At 42.9% G+C, this 14311-nt stretch overlaps 1 protein-coding gene across 4 annotated transcripts in view; it reads left to right on the top strand.

Annotated features, from left to right (window-relative positions):
• RABGAP1L (RAB GTPase activating protein 1 like) overlaps positions 1-14311 on the top strand; it is a 237701-nt gene that overhangs the window by 207201 nt on the left and 16189 nt on the right. For 2 of the 4 annotated variants that reach the window (XM_075833054.1, XM_075833057.1), the window contains one exon: positions 229-357. The exons of the other annotated variants lie outside the window; for them this stretch is intronic. In XM_075833054.1, the coding sequence (XP_075689169.1) occupies positions 229-357 (129 nt within the window). The remainder of the gene's footprint in view (positions 1-228; positions 358-14311) is intronic. 4 annotated transcript variants of the gene reach the window in all.

The raw sequence follows: 14311 nt of genomic DNA, 5'->3' as shown, positions 1-14311 counted from the left end.
GGACAATACCTGGTCTGTGAATAGGATCCAGGTAACATAGACACCTCCCAGAAACCCACCTGCTGATTGACTACAGAAGTGAAACTCTACTTTACTGAAAGTTGTATTTTGATGGTCTGGACTCCTCCCCTACAGTACAACATATAAAGCCAGGGTGTGACAGGGGGGGGGGGTTGTGATTGTGACCCTCACTGACAAGCAGGTTTTTTCTACTCACAATTGGCCTAGGATCCTGGACTTGCCAAGATGATGGAAGAAATCTCCATTTCAGTGGCCTATGATGCCCACCTCTTCAGCCAACTCTCTGATGAGGACATTTTGGCTAAGCTGGTGGAGATCAGTAAACCTAAACCTGTGGTAAGTTGGATTTATGGTTAAATTACGGCAATATTTGGGCCTTTTTTATTATCCAATCGCCAAAGTTTGGCGTATTATTTTATCTTATTATTTTTTTTAAAAAGGCAAATTTATGTCATCATTTCAATAATAATTGGAAAATATTTTAGGTATTGTACAGGTGCGTGCACATGCAACTAAAGTTTATGGTATTATTTGTGTTTGTCGTGTAGTAGATCATCTTGTTGGACCTGGGTTCACACTGCGTTTATTGCAGGCGGAATATCTGCCTCAAAATTCAGTTTGGAATTTTGAGGCAGATTTTCCTCTCCCTGCACGCCGATTTGCGCAGCATTTTTCGCTGCGGTTTTTGCCCACGGCCATTGAGTGCCGCGTGCAAAAAAACTCTGCGAAATACGCTTTCTCTGCCTCCCATTGATGTCAATGGGAGGTCAAAGACGTATACGCCCGAAGATAGGACATGGCCCTTCTTTTTCCCGCGAGTCGTTTTTTCTGCTTGCGGGAAAAAAAACGCCTTCGCCTCCCATTGAAATCAGTGGGAAGCATTTTCGGCTGTTTTTTGGCGCGTTTTCCGCGTAAAAAAATGTGTCAAAAACTGTGTGAACTGACTTATTCCGTGCAAATTTTAATTACTACATATAATATAGACATCGCTTTACATAAATATTATCTTAATGACATTTAGTTATATAAGCCCGAAGGCTCGAATACTTGAAAGATTTCGTATAAAACTCATTGCAAACTATTGTTCTATGTTATCAGCCACTTCACTCTTTGGAGAGCCTACTTTGCTCTTTAGTAGGCTACTGTAATAACTGAACTGGTGTGTTTTTCACTCTGATAAGCTCCTAAAACTTTTGCCTGCCTGTGTTTGTATGTTCTATGTGGGACAATTTACAATACACACTTGATAGTCCTTCAGCTCGTTTATTACACTGAGGGCTACAATGAAAAGAAAATATATTGATACTACATCGGAGTTTATTAGAATCACTTATAACGCAGTTCAGTTTACATTTCTTGGCTCCATGGTCACCAGTCCATGTTCAGGGACAGCTCCGGCCTTTATAGATTTGTCCCTGGAAATGTCCCTGTATGTTGCATTAATCTCGTACAATCATATTATGTTTATTTTTTAAATCTTAAGAGCTTTTCCACCAAAGAATAATTTGTAAATAATACAATTAGCATGGGGGGGGGGGTTTAAAAAACAATAAAAACTATTGGAAATCAACTTCTCTTGTATGTGTGGAAAGAAAAGACCGAGGACCCCTATAATGGCCACAGAATAGAACAGGTTTATAGGCTCCTTCAGCACGAAAATCTGGTGCAAAATCCTGCATGATTTAGAGTGACTGACTCCAGGCATCGGTATCATGTATGTGTGGTATTGCTGGTGCCTCTCCAGTAGCAGGCGCTATACCCACGTGAGGAATGGAGTTATTTTGTATACTAGGTTTACCATGGTCGGGCATTATGGCCACATTGAGTCACACACTTTCTACAATCCAACGCAGTCCAATTTAGGTGACCGCTGTGTAGCAATAGAAAGCGAAGTCTATGCTTTGGGTATACTTTGTGTTTCTGTGTGTGCGCATCCATTTTTTTTTTTTGTCTGACACATATAGTTTATTAATTACGTTTGCCTGCAGACATCACTACGCAGAGTTCACAGCATATGGATATACAGCTGTCATTGAATTTGTTCTGAGCTGTATAAGGCCTTGTTCACACACAGTCGAAATACCTTTTTGACACCGTTTTTTAAGGCGGTTTCTATATTTAATCAAGTGCAAAACTCGCGGCAGTTTTTTGTCCCTTTTATTTTAATGGAAGTTTAAAGGTGGAAACCGCTCCAAGATAGGGAGCGATCCAAAACAGCCCGGGAAAAGAAACGCTTCTGCCTCCCCGTTGAAATCAATGGATGAAAATTTGGGGCTTTTTTTGGCCGCTGATTGCGACGCGGTTTCTGCATCAAAATCAGTGTTAACTAACTCTATGTGAACTAGGCTTACATCTGTATGCAGTGAGCTCCCTCTAGTGGTGGCTGTAGGTAAACAGAATTTTAGCATTTTACTCGATGATGTGAAGGGTAGCTGCTGGAGCAGTTCAGTCCTGGACTCCCTAATACCATAGCCCCCCCCATAGCAATGGTATGCTCTGCCTCTTTAGTAGCATGCAACTGCCTCTCATATATACCTAATAATATTTACTTATTAGTGGTAGTTGTTTTGCTTATAAGGCAATGGGTAATGACATTTGGCACTCTGTAGAGGAGAGAAGCTGTCATGAAATATCATGACAGCCGCTCTCTTCTTTCTGTTGGCACAATACAGCTGTCATAAAATGTGCTTGCAATGCCTTGACAGCAATTTAAATATAAACTGCAGGAAATTTGCTTCCCTCACCCCTACTTTCTACTTTTAGCCGTATTGATGAGGCTTATAATGGTAGTAGTGGATTATAGGTATATATTAAGGAAAATATAAGGGAATTGCTGGTAGTGCAGTTCCCTAATATGACCTTTTCTATAAATCTATCTCTTGTTGCGGGAAAAGGGAAATACTGTTACACTGCTAGTAGAGAAAGGGTCAGAACATGGAATCATATCCACCAGATCGGAATATTAGGCTATTGTACACACACGGATTATTCCATATGACTATGATATAACTGTTTTATGTTACATCAGCATGGGACATAGCGAAGTATAAGTGTCACCAGTGAGAAGTTATTCTACAGTGTAGGGATGTCACGATACCAGAATTTGGACTTCGATACCGATACTTCGTTTAGTATTGCGATTTCGATACCAATTTCGATACTTTTGCCAACAGTAATAAAAAAAATCAATTCTTCCGTTTTCTGAGGTGAGGCGCGAGGTGTGATGAATTTTGAACGCGCCTCACATTAATAGTAATTAATCCCATCATGTTTCTCAGTCATAATGGGTTAATGTGTGAGGTACACGATGGGGTTAATTACTATTAATGTGAAGAACATGGAGGTTAAATTCATCGCACCTCCTGCCTCACAATAATAAGTGAATGAAAGCCGTGTTTATTTCATTTTTTTACAGCGCACACATCATAAATGATGCAGAAAAATTGTTGTGCGCGCCAATACTGAATGTGTGAATATTTTATGTATTGAGACTTATTTTAATGTTTATTGTAAAAAAGGTGAATGTGTATTTTTTTTCATTTTAACAATACTTTGTTTTTAAACTTCAATGTACTGACATATATCAGATATGTGCCAGTACATTAGCCTGTGGACAGAGAGCACACAGGCTGTTGTTAGGACATACTTGGGTATGTCCTAACAACATGAAATATGGTAGGACAGCCCTGGGGTCCGTCAATAGACCCTGGGCTTTCTGCCCATATATGGTATGGCCCTCGATCGCGTCAAAAGAATTCCCTGTGACGCGATCCAGGGGCATCCCCCCTGCTCACTTTCCCCTGAATGTTGCAGTCAGCTGTGATCGCAGCATTCAGGGGAATAAAGGCGGAGATGAGAGGTTTCTCAGATCTCTGCCGTTATAGAGCGGGGCTGCGGCTGTGTAATACAGCCATTGCCCCGCTCCTGACAGGAAGTGCGCGCGCGGTCAGCATGAGGAGGTGCGGCCGGCGCTGCACTAATGAGCGGCAGTTCAGGCACTGAACACAGAACACGGGGGTGTTTTGCAGCGCGCCCGCCATGTTCGGTCTTCAGTGCCGCCGCTCATAAGTACAGCGCTGGCCACATCGCATCATCCTGACCGTGCGCACTTATGACTCAGGAGCGGGGCTGTGGCTGAATTACACAGCCGCAGCCGCGCTCCCATACATTCATGTATTACTATACTGAGCTGTGCGGCTGCGCAGCTCAGTATCGAAATACAGGAAATAGCGGTATCGAACCGTTTAGGGATGCAAAGTATCGAAACAGTATCGAAGTTTCGATGCACCGTGCATCCCTACTACAGTGTATTCTTCTATAATCTAAAAATCACTAATGACTATGGATCCTTGGTTGTCCTCTTCTTGCTGGTAGTAAATGGTTACCTGTCAAGTGAAACATTCTGTCTATAGTCTCAGGGTCGCATGTAATATAGAAGGTGAGCAGATTAGTATATAGTTTTGTGGGAAAAGATTCAGTATAACTTGTATTTTATTTATTTAAATTCCTGCTCATTCTGGGCTTAAGAGTCAAGTGGGAAGTTCTGCTTTGTGATTGGCAGCTATCTCTGCACACACATGCAGGGAAGGCTGTCAATCAATGAGTAGGACCGCCCACTGGACTCTTAAGCTCAGAGTCAGCAGGGATTTAAATTAACAAAATACAAATTAAATGTAATTTAATTTTTTTTGCACAAAACTATATGCTATTTTGCTTAGCTGCTCTGTAACAGCCATGATTAAGGACGTGCTTAACGTCTGAAACGTGTAGGCCCCAAGACTGGACCGTTACATACTCCTGTCTGCACACCAGGACTCCAACCTATTGGACCTTTTTAATCGAAAATTTAGTAAACTTGGAACTAGTTTCCATTTTATCTTCTTATCGCTGGACTCAGCCCCTTGCCTTTGCCTGCCATCTATAGGAGATGTTAGTGGGAGAACCAAACCGTTCCCTGACGGGCTAAAGATGTCCTGCCTTATTGTGCTGAAGAAGAAGCCTGAGTTATCGCAGCCTAACAGAAGTCATGAGATGGCTCACGTGTCATCTCCTTCTGGCTGAAAAAATCAATCAGTAAATGAATGATTATGCCGACTTTATAACCTCAGGCTACTTTTAGCATAACTGTGCATAAGCATTTGGCCCTGGACCAGGGGCGCATTTCGGGGCACCCACTGACAGCATTTGTCTGGTGACCCTTTAATTGAAATGACTTAAGTCACTCTCACAGCTTTAGGAGTAGAAATATTTTTAGCTTTGAAAAGGTATTTCTGTTGTTGGACAGATATTCGGTTATGACCATACTTTGATTTTTGCATGTCTTAAGGTTCAGCGTTTAGACTTGTTGAGGTAATTTCCCTGCCAAATCCCCCCTTGTCTTGCAGCTGTAACTATACATAACAGTAGTGGCTATGTGGACCTAGACACTTTAAAAAATAGTTTTAACCCAGTTTCCATCTTTGTGCACTTTTTGTGCATTCATTGTATTGTATTTCAGCTTTGGCTTTCTCAGTTCTCCAGATTTCTATGCATAGCACTAGTGGCAACAGTGACATCTGTTGGTTATGTATTCATGAAAAACATTACCTTTATATCTTTAGAGGGTTGTCTGGTCTACAAAAGTAATTTCCAAAGATGTTCAGGACCCTAATCCATTAGCCGCAGCAACATTTATTATCTCTTTCTCTGGGGGACCTGGCTATTAATTTTAATAGTCGCTGTGTAATGCTTCATCTCCCCTGTGGCTGGGCAGTGGCAGAATTAAACACTGGCTGCCATTTTGCTCACAGATTACAGCTGATTTACCAGTGTCCGCTGCTGATATGGAGTTCATGATATGAGAAAGGGTTTCCACATTTGTATTTACATTCAGGATGAGGGGAGACAGGAAAGTGTGTCTGACATCTGTCTTGTTTCTTTGGCCAGCTTTAGGCACCCACAGGCACTGTATTCTATGTAAAGGTGCCCACAAACTTTAGATGGCCGAACCCGCCAATTTCAGCAGGACTGGCAGACCATTTGAAGGGAACCTATCACTAGGTTTGGAGGCATGCCATTATGCAGCTGGGATTTAGTATTCCAAACCTGCCCATGTAGAAACTGTCCGTTTAGGGAATTGTTAGTAGAAGAGCTTACACGCCACTGTCTTGGAACGGCAGCATGCGCATAGAGCCGAGGACGGTACACTGCGCATGAGCTGTGGACTAAGGCTGGATTCACACGAGCGTGGCGTTTTTGCGCACGCAAAAACGCTGCGTTTTGCCTGCGCAAAAGCCACTTAACAGCTCTGTGTGGCAGCAGCATATGATGCGCGGCTGCCAGCTTTTCGCGCAGCCGCCATCATTATGACACTCCATTTGGATGTTTGTAAACAGAAAAGCACGTGGTGCTTTTCTGTTTTCATTCATCCTTTTCACCGCTGTTGCGCGAATCACGCAGTTCGCACAGAAGTGCTTCCGTGCGACATGCGTGGTTTTCACGCACCCATTGACTTCAATGGGTGCGTGATTCGCGCAAAACGCCCAAAGAACGGACATGTCGTGACTTTTTCTCAGCGGACTCGCGCTGAGTAAAAATCACACACATGTCTGCACGGCCCCTCAGACTAATATAGGTCCGTGCAACGCGTGTGAAAATAACGCGCGTTGCACGGACGTAATTCCCGTTCGTCTGAATAAAGCCTAAGATTTACTGTCCTCCGCTTTATGTGCTGATGCTGCCGGACTCTTCTCAGTAACTTGTAAGTTATTTTACTTTTGCATAAACAGCCGGTTTTGACGTGAGCAGGTTAGGAACACTAAACCCCAGCTAAAGCCGTACTTGTGGTTTAGTGTCTCCAAACCTAGTGACAGGTTCCCTTTAATGTGTATGGAGGAGTCCCAACTCTTCACTGATAGAAGATTTCCGGGGGGAAAGACGGATCAAGGATGTGGGATTCCAACATGCCCGATCCTTTGTTCTCGCGGGACTCCTCTGACAGCGGTTTATTCTCCTCTCTCCCCTGAAAACACATGTGCGCTCAACAAGAAACCCCAACATTTCCATAGTCCTACTCTTCTCTTTCCTGCCTAAATTGTTACGTTAATGGTCTATAGATATAACACACACTTACATTATATCGACCATTGTCTATCTCTCTACTCCGTATTCCTCCTGTCTGTGATGGGCCGGACACTGGCTGGTTATCCCTGAAATTCAAAACACACAAACCCGTAAGCAGCATGGAGGGTGCAGAAGGGATCACGTGGGAATTATGCTGGGCGTGGGAATCTTTTTATACTGACTCATACAATGAGTTCAGCCAATTAACTTTTACCTGTGGGTTTCTAACCTCTAATTACTTTTAGTGCAGAACCTGAATTATATTTGCTGTGCATCTTAATGTAATCTGTTGTTCCCTGTTATCAGCCACCTCAGGCAGGGGAGAGTGTTCTTTAATCGCGATACTGGCAGTAAATCTAAAAAAAAATCCTGACTTCACACAAATCTCCGTTCTGAGAACTTCCAGAATTATTAACATACCTTTTAGAAAGTACACTTTCATAAGATGCAAACTTTAAGGTTGTCCGCTTTGCAAAATCCCAGTCTTTTTCTAGAAGGGCCCCTGCTGGGACCCCCAGGGAACAACTGTATTCTGTGGGGGTACCCAATAGCAAATTTTAATTCCCCTGCAGCACCCCCACAGGAGATATTAAGCATTACATAGTTTCCATTAAAATTCATTAACTATCCGCTCAAATAGATGAGGGTCTCTAATAGGATATTTGAAAATGCTTTGAATTGTTGATCATATTATAAGAAAGATATATCGTTTTCTGAACATGCTACTATGTATTGAGCTTTCGTTTTCATGAACTTGTCAGAACGGAATATGAGTATGAGATTAAGCTTCGATTGTGGGGAGGCTTTTTACCATACATTTCCTGTCAGTTATAACCAGAGATACAGGAGTGAGGCACTCGTAACCTTATAGTATTTACCCTTAAAAATTAAAAAAAAAGGCGGAGTTCTTCTGTCTTCCTGGCACATTGGCTTACTATAAGTTTCCATTCAGAAAACCTATATACTGCCGTAAAGGGGTCCTATACTAAAAAAAAAAATGGTGACCAAAGTCTGGAATTAGGATGGAGGTGCAACTTTTTAATGCAACCTCCATCTTGCCTCACCGATCATGTGATTGCAGGACTAGTTCGTACACCCCACTTCCCAAAACAAGCCCCATTATAGCCTCTGGGAAACAATGACATTATAAGGTAGAACATATAGATGTAATGCAGGGTGACTAAACTGAGGGTCAGGCTGGCCCACCATAGTACCAGAGGATCCTCCGGTGGTCAAAAAGACGGTTTACTAATACAACAGGGTTCCGATGGTCCAGCAGAAGACAACTTAATAAATTTTAGACCCGATTTATAATTTCATATGGGTGTAGGTGCTATATGAGACGCTTTGTCTCCTAATAACCGCAAATAAAGAGAAGCACGAGACAATTATATTTATTTGATTTTTGCAAAATTTATTTTCATATATAGAAAATATTCAGTGTCAAAAAACTTGATCATATACATAAGATAGTAAAAGATATCACCCCGAGGTTTCTGGTGGTCCGCCCCCTTTCTAAAGCATGGGAAAGGGGGGTGGACACCCGAAACGTTGCATTTGGCGTAGTGAGACGCCAATCTATCCTCCATGTGGAGTCTCTGCTTTTCGTCCATGAAAACACTGGGAAAGAAAACCATCCGGATTTTAACACAGACTCTGGCACACTGGGTGATAACCATCATTTCCTCTGGTGGGCCCAAAGAACCCCAGTTTGACAATAACTATTCTTGGCTACCGTCCATGCATGGTATCTATGGTACCACGGTGCCAGCCAAAAACTCTATGGAAGAGGCGATAATTTGTACTGAACATTTTGTTTGCAGAGGTGCGTGAACCTGGTCTGTTGTATTGTTTGTGTCTGACACAATCTAAGGAAACGGTGTTGTCTCTGTGAATACAGGAAACCAATGTTACGTCAGTCATAATACCCATTAGGAAAAAAGCCTCACAAGTCAATCTGTAGCATCTGACTTTCCTACACATGACCGGATAGTCGTGCTGTTCTGGAAATTTTATCTGAGCTTTTCGCCTCGGAGCAAAAATATTGGTGCGATTGTGAAATAGTCCGGTTACAAAGAGTTAACGTGTTATACTATGTAGAAAATATTTATTGCATTCCTGAAGGCTCCAATCAATGGCTCAAGGGTTAACCATATAATGAGAGGAGCTTGGGAAGTGTCTTTGCCTGGCAGGTTGATATAGGAAATGAAGCTTCTGCCAGTCAATTACCGCAAGATGCTTTATGAAAGTGGTATAAGATGCCCCCTGTTGGGCTGCTGTTACTTGGTTTCAGTAGCTGCAACAAGACAACGTTTGCAGAAAGGGATGTACGGTAAATAATTGGGGTGGTGGGCAGTGGAGGATATTCCTGTAAGGTTAGTTTAACTTGCTCTGCTGAAATTCCAAGACCAGGACGCATATGTAAACGCATACTGAGAGGTCTCGTGACTATATAAACAAACTTGATGACTTTAGAGTGGAACTACTACTACTACTACTACTCCAAATATGCTCACGAAGCTCAAATCCTTTAATAGATTTTGTAGATGTGAATGAGATTCTGGTAGCAGAGCCGAGTTTGACATATTGGCACCGTTCAGCATAACATCATGATGGTTGTTTTACGTAGAACTGAAACGCACTGTATTGCCTTAACTCTCCGTCATCATGCACAAAATACCGTAATTTTTTTTAAAGAAAACTATAAAATAACGTGTAGGCCCCATGCACACGACCGTATTTTCATCCATCAGTAAACACAGTCCGTCAGGCCTCATGTACTGCCTGTGATTGTGGGCACGGCTGGCCGCGAACAGCCACACGCATTTTCGGCCTGTGCTCATATACAAAATATAGGAGTACGGTCCGTAAAAAGCAAAAGTAGGACATGTCCTATCTTTTGCCGCGGCTTTCTAAATATACGGGAAGGTGTCCGTGGACAATAGAAGTGAATTGGTCCGTAATTGGGGACCTTAATTACGGTCCGCAATTACGGATGATTGTTATGGTCATGTGCATGGGGCCTAAATATGTGGTCATCCGCAACTTATCCCAATATACGGAACGGTGTCCGCAAATACGGTCCGTAGTGCATCCGTATATACGGACCTGCAAAAATAAGAATACCACAAATGATGTGCAACATCTGCAAACCTGGCATCGCCTAGCAACGCTTCCATAATTACGGATGGCTATGGGTTTACATCCGTAGCTGTCCGTAATCACATAAGTGCACATAGACTTCTATGGGGAGTCTATGCCGTAATTACAGACAAGAATAGGATGTGCTATATTTTACGGATTATTTCTACGTAACGGACACCCATCAAAATACGGAAAGGTGTCCGTAGCCCATAGAAATGCATGGGTCCGTAATTACGGTTGAAAAATACGGTCGGTGCATGGGGCCTTACTAGTGCAACTACCAACTTTGCTCTAGTAACACATCAATGTAATTGTGCAACAATAAATCTTTTCTAAGTATCTTCATGCGGCTATTAGTGAATTTATTCAGCAAAGACCCTTGAAACAATGACGGTAAAAAATGACATTTTTTCTCTTCGGGTGATTATGTCGTGGCATTAATCATATAAAGTAGCACCGTGTTTGCTGTGCGATTAAGCCCATGGGATTTAATCGGATGCTAAACATGTATTGCGTGCGGTGCCGTGGCCGGGAGGATGGCACAACTGTTGGTTCATGTTCAGAGTATATCGATAGGTAAATCGTATTTCGATCAGATTTCTTCAACATGTGGCCCAATTACTGTTGTGGAACTACTACTCTCAGGTTGTCAGGGCATGCTGGGAGTTGTTACACGGCAGCTGGAGAGTTAGGGTGCAGTCACATAATATTTGGTCATCGTGATTTCTCTAGTTCTTGCGTTGAGGAATATTTTTCCCATAGGCATACATTGTAACGTTTTCCGCAGCATATTTTTACACTGCGGAAGAACAAGGCAAATACGCCACATGTGACTGCACCATTAGGCTGGGTTCACAGGACCATGTTACGTCCGTAATGGACGGAACGTATTTCGGCCGGAAGTCCCGGTCCAAACACACTGCAGGGAGCCGGGCTCCTAGCATCATAGTTATGTACGACGCTAGGAGTCCCTGCCTCTCCGTGGAACTGCTGTCCCGTACTGAAAACATGATTACAGTACGGGACAGTTGTCCTGCAGTGAGGCAGGGACTCCTAGCGTCGTACATAACTATGATGCTAGGAGCCCGGCTCCCTGCACTGTGTTCGGTCCGGGACTTCCGGCCGAAATACGTTCCGTCCATTACGGACGTAACATGGTCCTGTGAACCCAGCCTTAAAGTTTGTTTATCACTGGTATAGAAAATATATTGTATTGGCAGATTTTGGGGAACTTGCTGTTTACCTTTGAGAAACTATACTAGCTAGACATAGACATGGCCGTTTTTCATATTATATTTAAAGTAGATGGAAATCTCCAAGCCATATTGAAGGGGTTTGGCAATCTTTGGAGCAGCACAGATCCTTTGTTTTGGAAAACGTTGGGTTCTGAACTCCCAGACGTCACCTCCGGACATGTCCTTATGATATAAGAATAGGATTTTTTAGATAGATTTCCCCTTTAACAAACACGTCTATGGCCAGTTACTCTGGAATAATAAGATTTGAATTGTTTGAAAAAAATACTCTCACTTTAAATATCTTATCAAAGAATCATATTGGATGTGAAATATTTCCTTGTTTGTAATTGATCTGGGTATGGAATAAGAGCAGGTTACATTGAATTACACAGCAGAATACAGACTGGTTACGGGAGGCCGGCCAAGCCTTGAGAAAGAGGAAGTGGCTCCGCATGCCTCCTCCGTGTCACTGTGTGGTAAAGGAGGGGCAGGCGTGCTGATAAATAATTAAGGTACAGGTAATGTTATCTCAGGAGGTAAAAAGAAAAATGCTGTTAAAATAGTTTCGGAGCTCCAAATGAGTTTTTCATGGAGATCTCCATTTCTGTTAGTCATACAATTGCCGAGGTCTATTATGTACGGCTGACAGGTACCCAGTCATTTCAGCTCCGGCCAACACTGTGGAGTTTGTTTTTCCTGGTGCTCTGGACCGTCAGGTTGGCTCTGTGTTGTCTCAGTCCTTTGTCTTTATGTGGCCATGCGAGTATTAATGATATTTGCGTCTGTATGCATCATAGAGCTTCTGACCAAACACCATGGGTAGATTCTTTTGTGTTCAGGCTGATTTCAAAATGTTTTTGACTTGGTTAATTCTTTATCTATGGGTTTCCTATGATTTCATCATTTTGTCTTTTTTTTGGGTATAAGGCCTAATTCCCACGAGCGTGTTCGGTCCGTGATATACGGACCATATGTCGGCAGTATTTCCCAGACCGAACGCAGTGCAGGGAGGAACGCTGCAAACATCATAGTTATGTACGATGCCAGGAGTCCCTGCCTCGCTGCTGGAAAACTGTCCTGTATTGAAATCATGTTTTCAGCACGGGACAGTAGTTCCGGGAGGAGGCAGGGACTCCTGGCATCGTACATAACTATGGTGCTTGTAGCGTTGCTCCCTGCACTGTGTTCGGTCCGGGAAATACTGCCGAAGTACGGTCCGAACACGGTCGTGTGAATTAGGCCTTACACATATTTCAGAATATTTACAGTACATGTAAAAATAGTCTAATAGATGCTTCACCAATGGTCAATAATACATCTGCCCATGTTTAAAAGCTCTGTGCTCCAGGAAAGATTGACTGTATTGAACTTCTTGCAAAAACTCTGAGTGTATAGGCTGGTTTACACGGGCAGATATGTGCCCATAACGGGCATCGGTAATTACAGGTCGATCGACACTTGTTTAAAGGCTCTCCCCATGGGCCTGTATGAAATCGAAATCAGCTGTAGGAAGAGCATTCGCTAGTTTTCCTTGTGATCGCTGCCATGTTCGCACTGGCCGATGGTCGGGAACGAACGTTTGTACAACTGCTTTTTCACCCGATCATTGGCCTACGTACATGGGTCTTAAGGCATCGTGCACATGGAGGCCCAGCGGCTCCACACTATGGAGTTGTAGGCACTCCGTATTCCGCTGTATGCCACCTTACAGATATATTCTTCCCTAGAAACAATGGTTCTACAAAGGAACAACTCTGTAATGCTGCAGCCGGACTCCATTAAATAACATGAATGTTTTCTTCTAAAAACAGCACCTCATCTATCCATGGGTTGTGTCTGGTATTGCAGCTCAGGTCCAGTAAAGTGCATGGGGTTGAGCTGTAATACCACACACAACCTGGAACAGGTGTGGCGCTGTTTTTGGATGAAAGAAGCAGTATTTTTCTACTCCTGGACAACCCCTTTAGTGTGACCCCTTTCAGGTTTTCAAAATAGCTAAAGAGCTCACGGAGGGGACATATGTGACTAGTCATTTTTCTGCCCCATGATGAGCACTTTGGAGAATGTTTAGGGGGAGCACTTGCACCCGCTATTTATTTTGCAAACCCATCCACATATGTTGTACTGTACTTTGATGCTGATTTCCAGTGCAGAATCTTCACAGCAAATCCGCGATGTCTGAACTTGACCTTAATTTATTGCCAAAAGTGTGGACTTGTGACCTTCTAGGGAGGACATCTGCAACAACCTGCCCTTGGGGCTCATATCTCTCTACCGCATACAGAGAATGATCAGCCCACGAGGAAGGAGCACGGTTTTCCTAGAGATTACGCTTAGCTGAGGGTTTTCTCTGAGATTAAATGAAAAGTCTCATTTTCCTCTTTATTCTCTCCTAGACCTTTGATTTCTGTGTGAGCGGCCGGTTTAGCAGAGATCTGCAATGTTCTGTTGCTAGGAAGCTGCAAAAACACAAATCCTCCCTAAAGCCCTTTCTAGAATGACAGCGATAAACTGGTGCTGTAATTTGCAGGGAAAATGAAGTACAGAATTATTAGAAACACTGATGTGTTATTTCAGGATAATGTGAAGCATCAAAAGAGCTGTCACCATGGAGAAGTACTGATATAGGATTATTCTGGTGAACCACATAGTTCTTAATATACATTGTGCTGCTAATGATGAGGTAGAGGTGCACACAGTAAGATGGAGTCACAAGTGTATAGGACTATGGCGCTGTTCACACAAGTGTTCAGAGCCTCCGTCTGCAATTCTGTCACATTTTATAGTAAAAATGGCGCAGCATGCAG

This window comes from Rhinoderma darwinii, chromosome 7 (assembly GCF_050947455.1).
Source record: "Rhinoderma darwinii isolate aRhiDar2 chromosome 7, aRhiDar2.hap1, whole genome shotgun sequence".
Taxonomy (NCBI): domain Eukaryota; kingdom Metazoa; phylum Chordata; class Amphibia; order Anura; family Rhinodermatidae; genus Rhinoderma; species Rhinoderma darwinii.
This window is presented reverse-complemented; position numbering and strand designations above follow the sequence as displayed.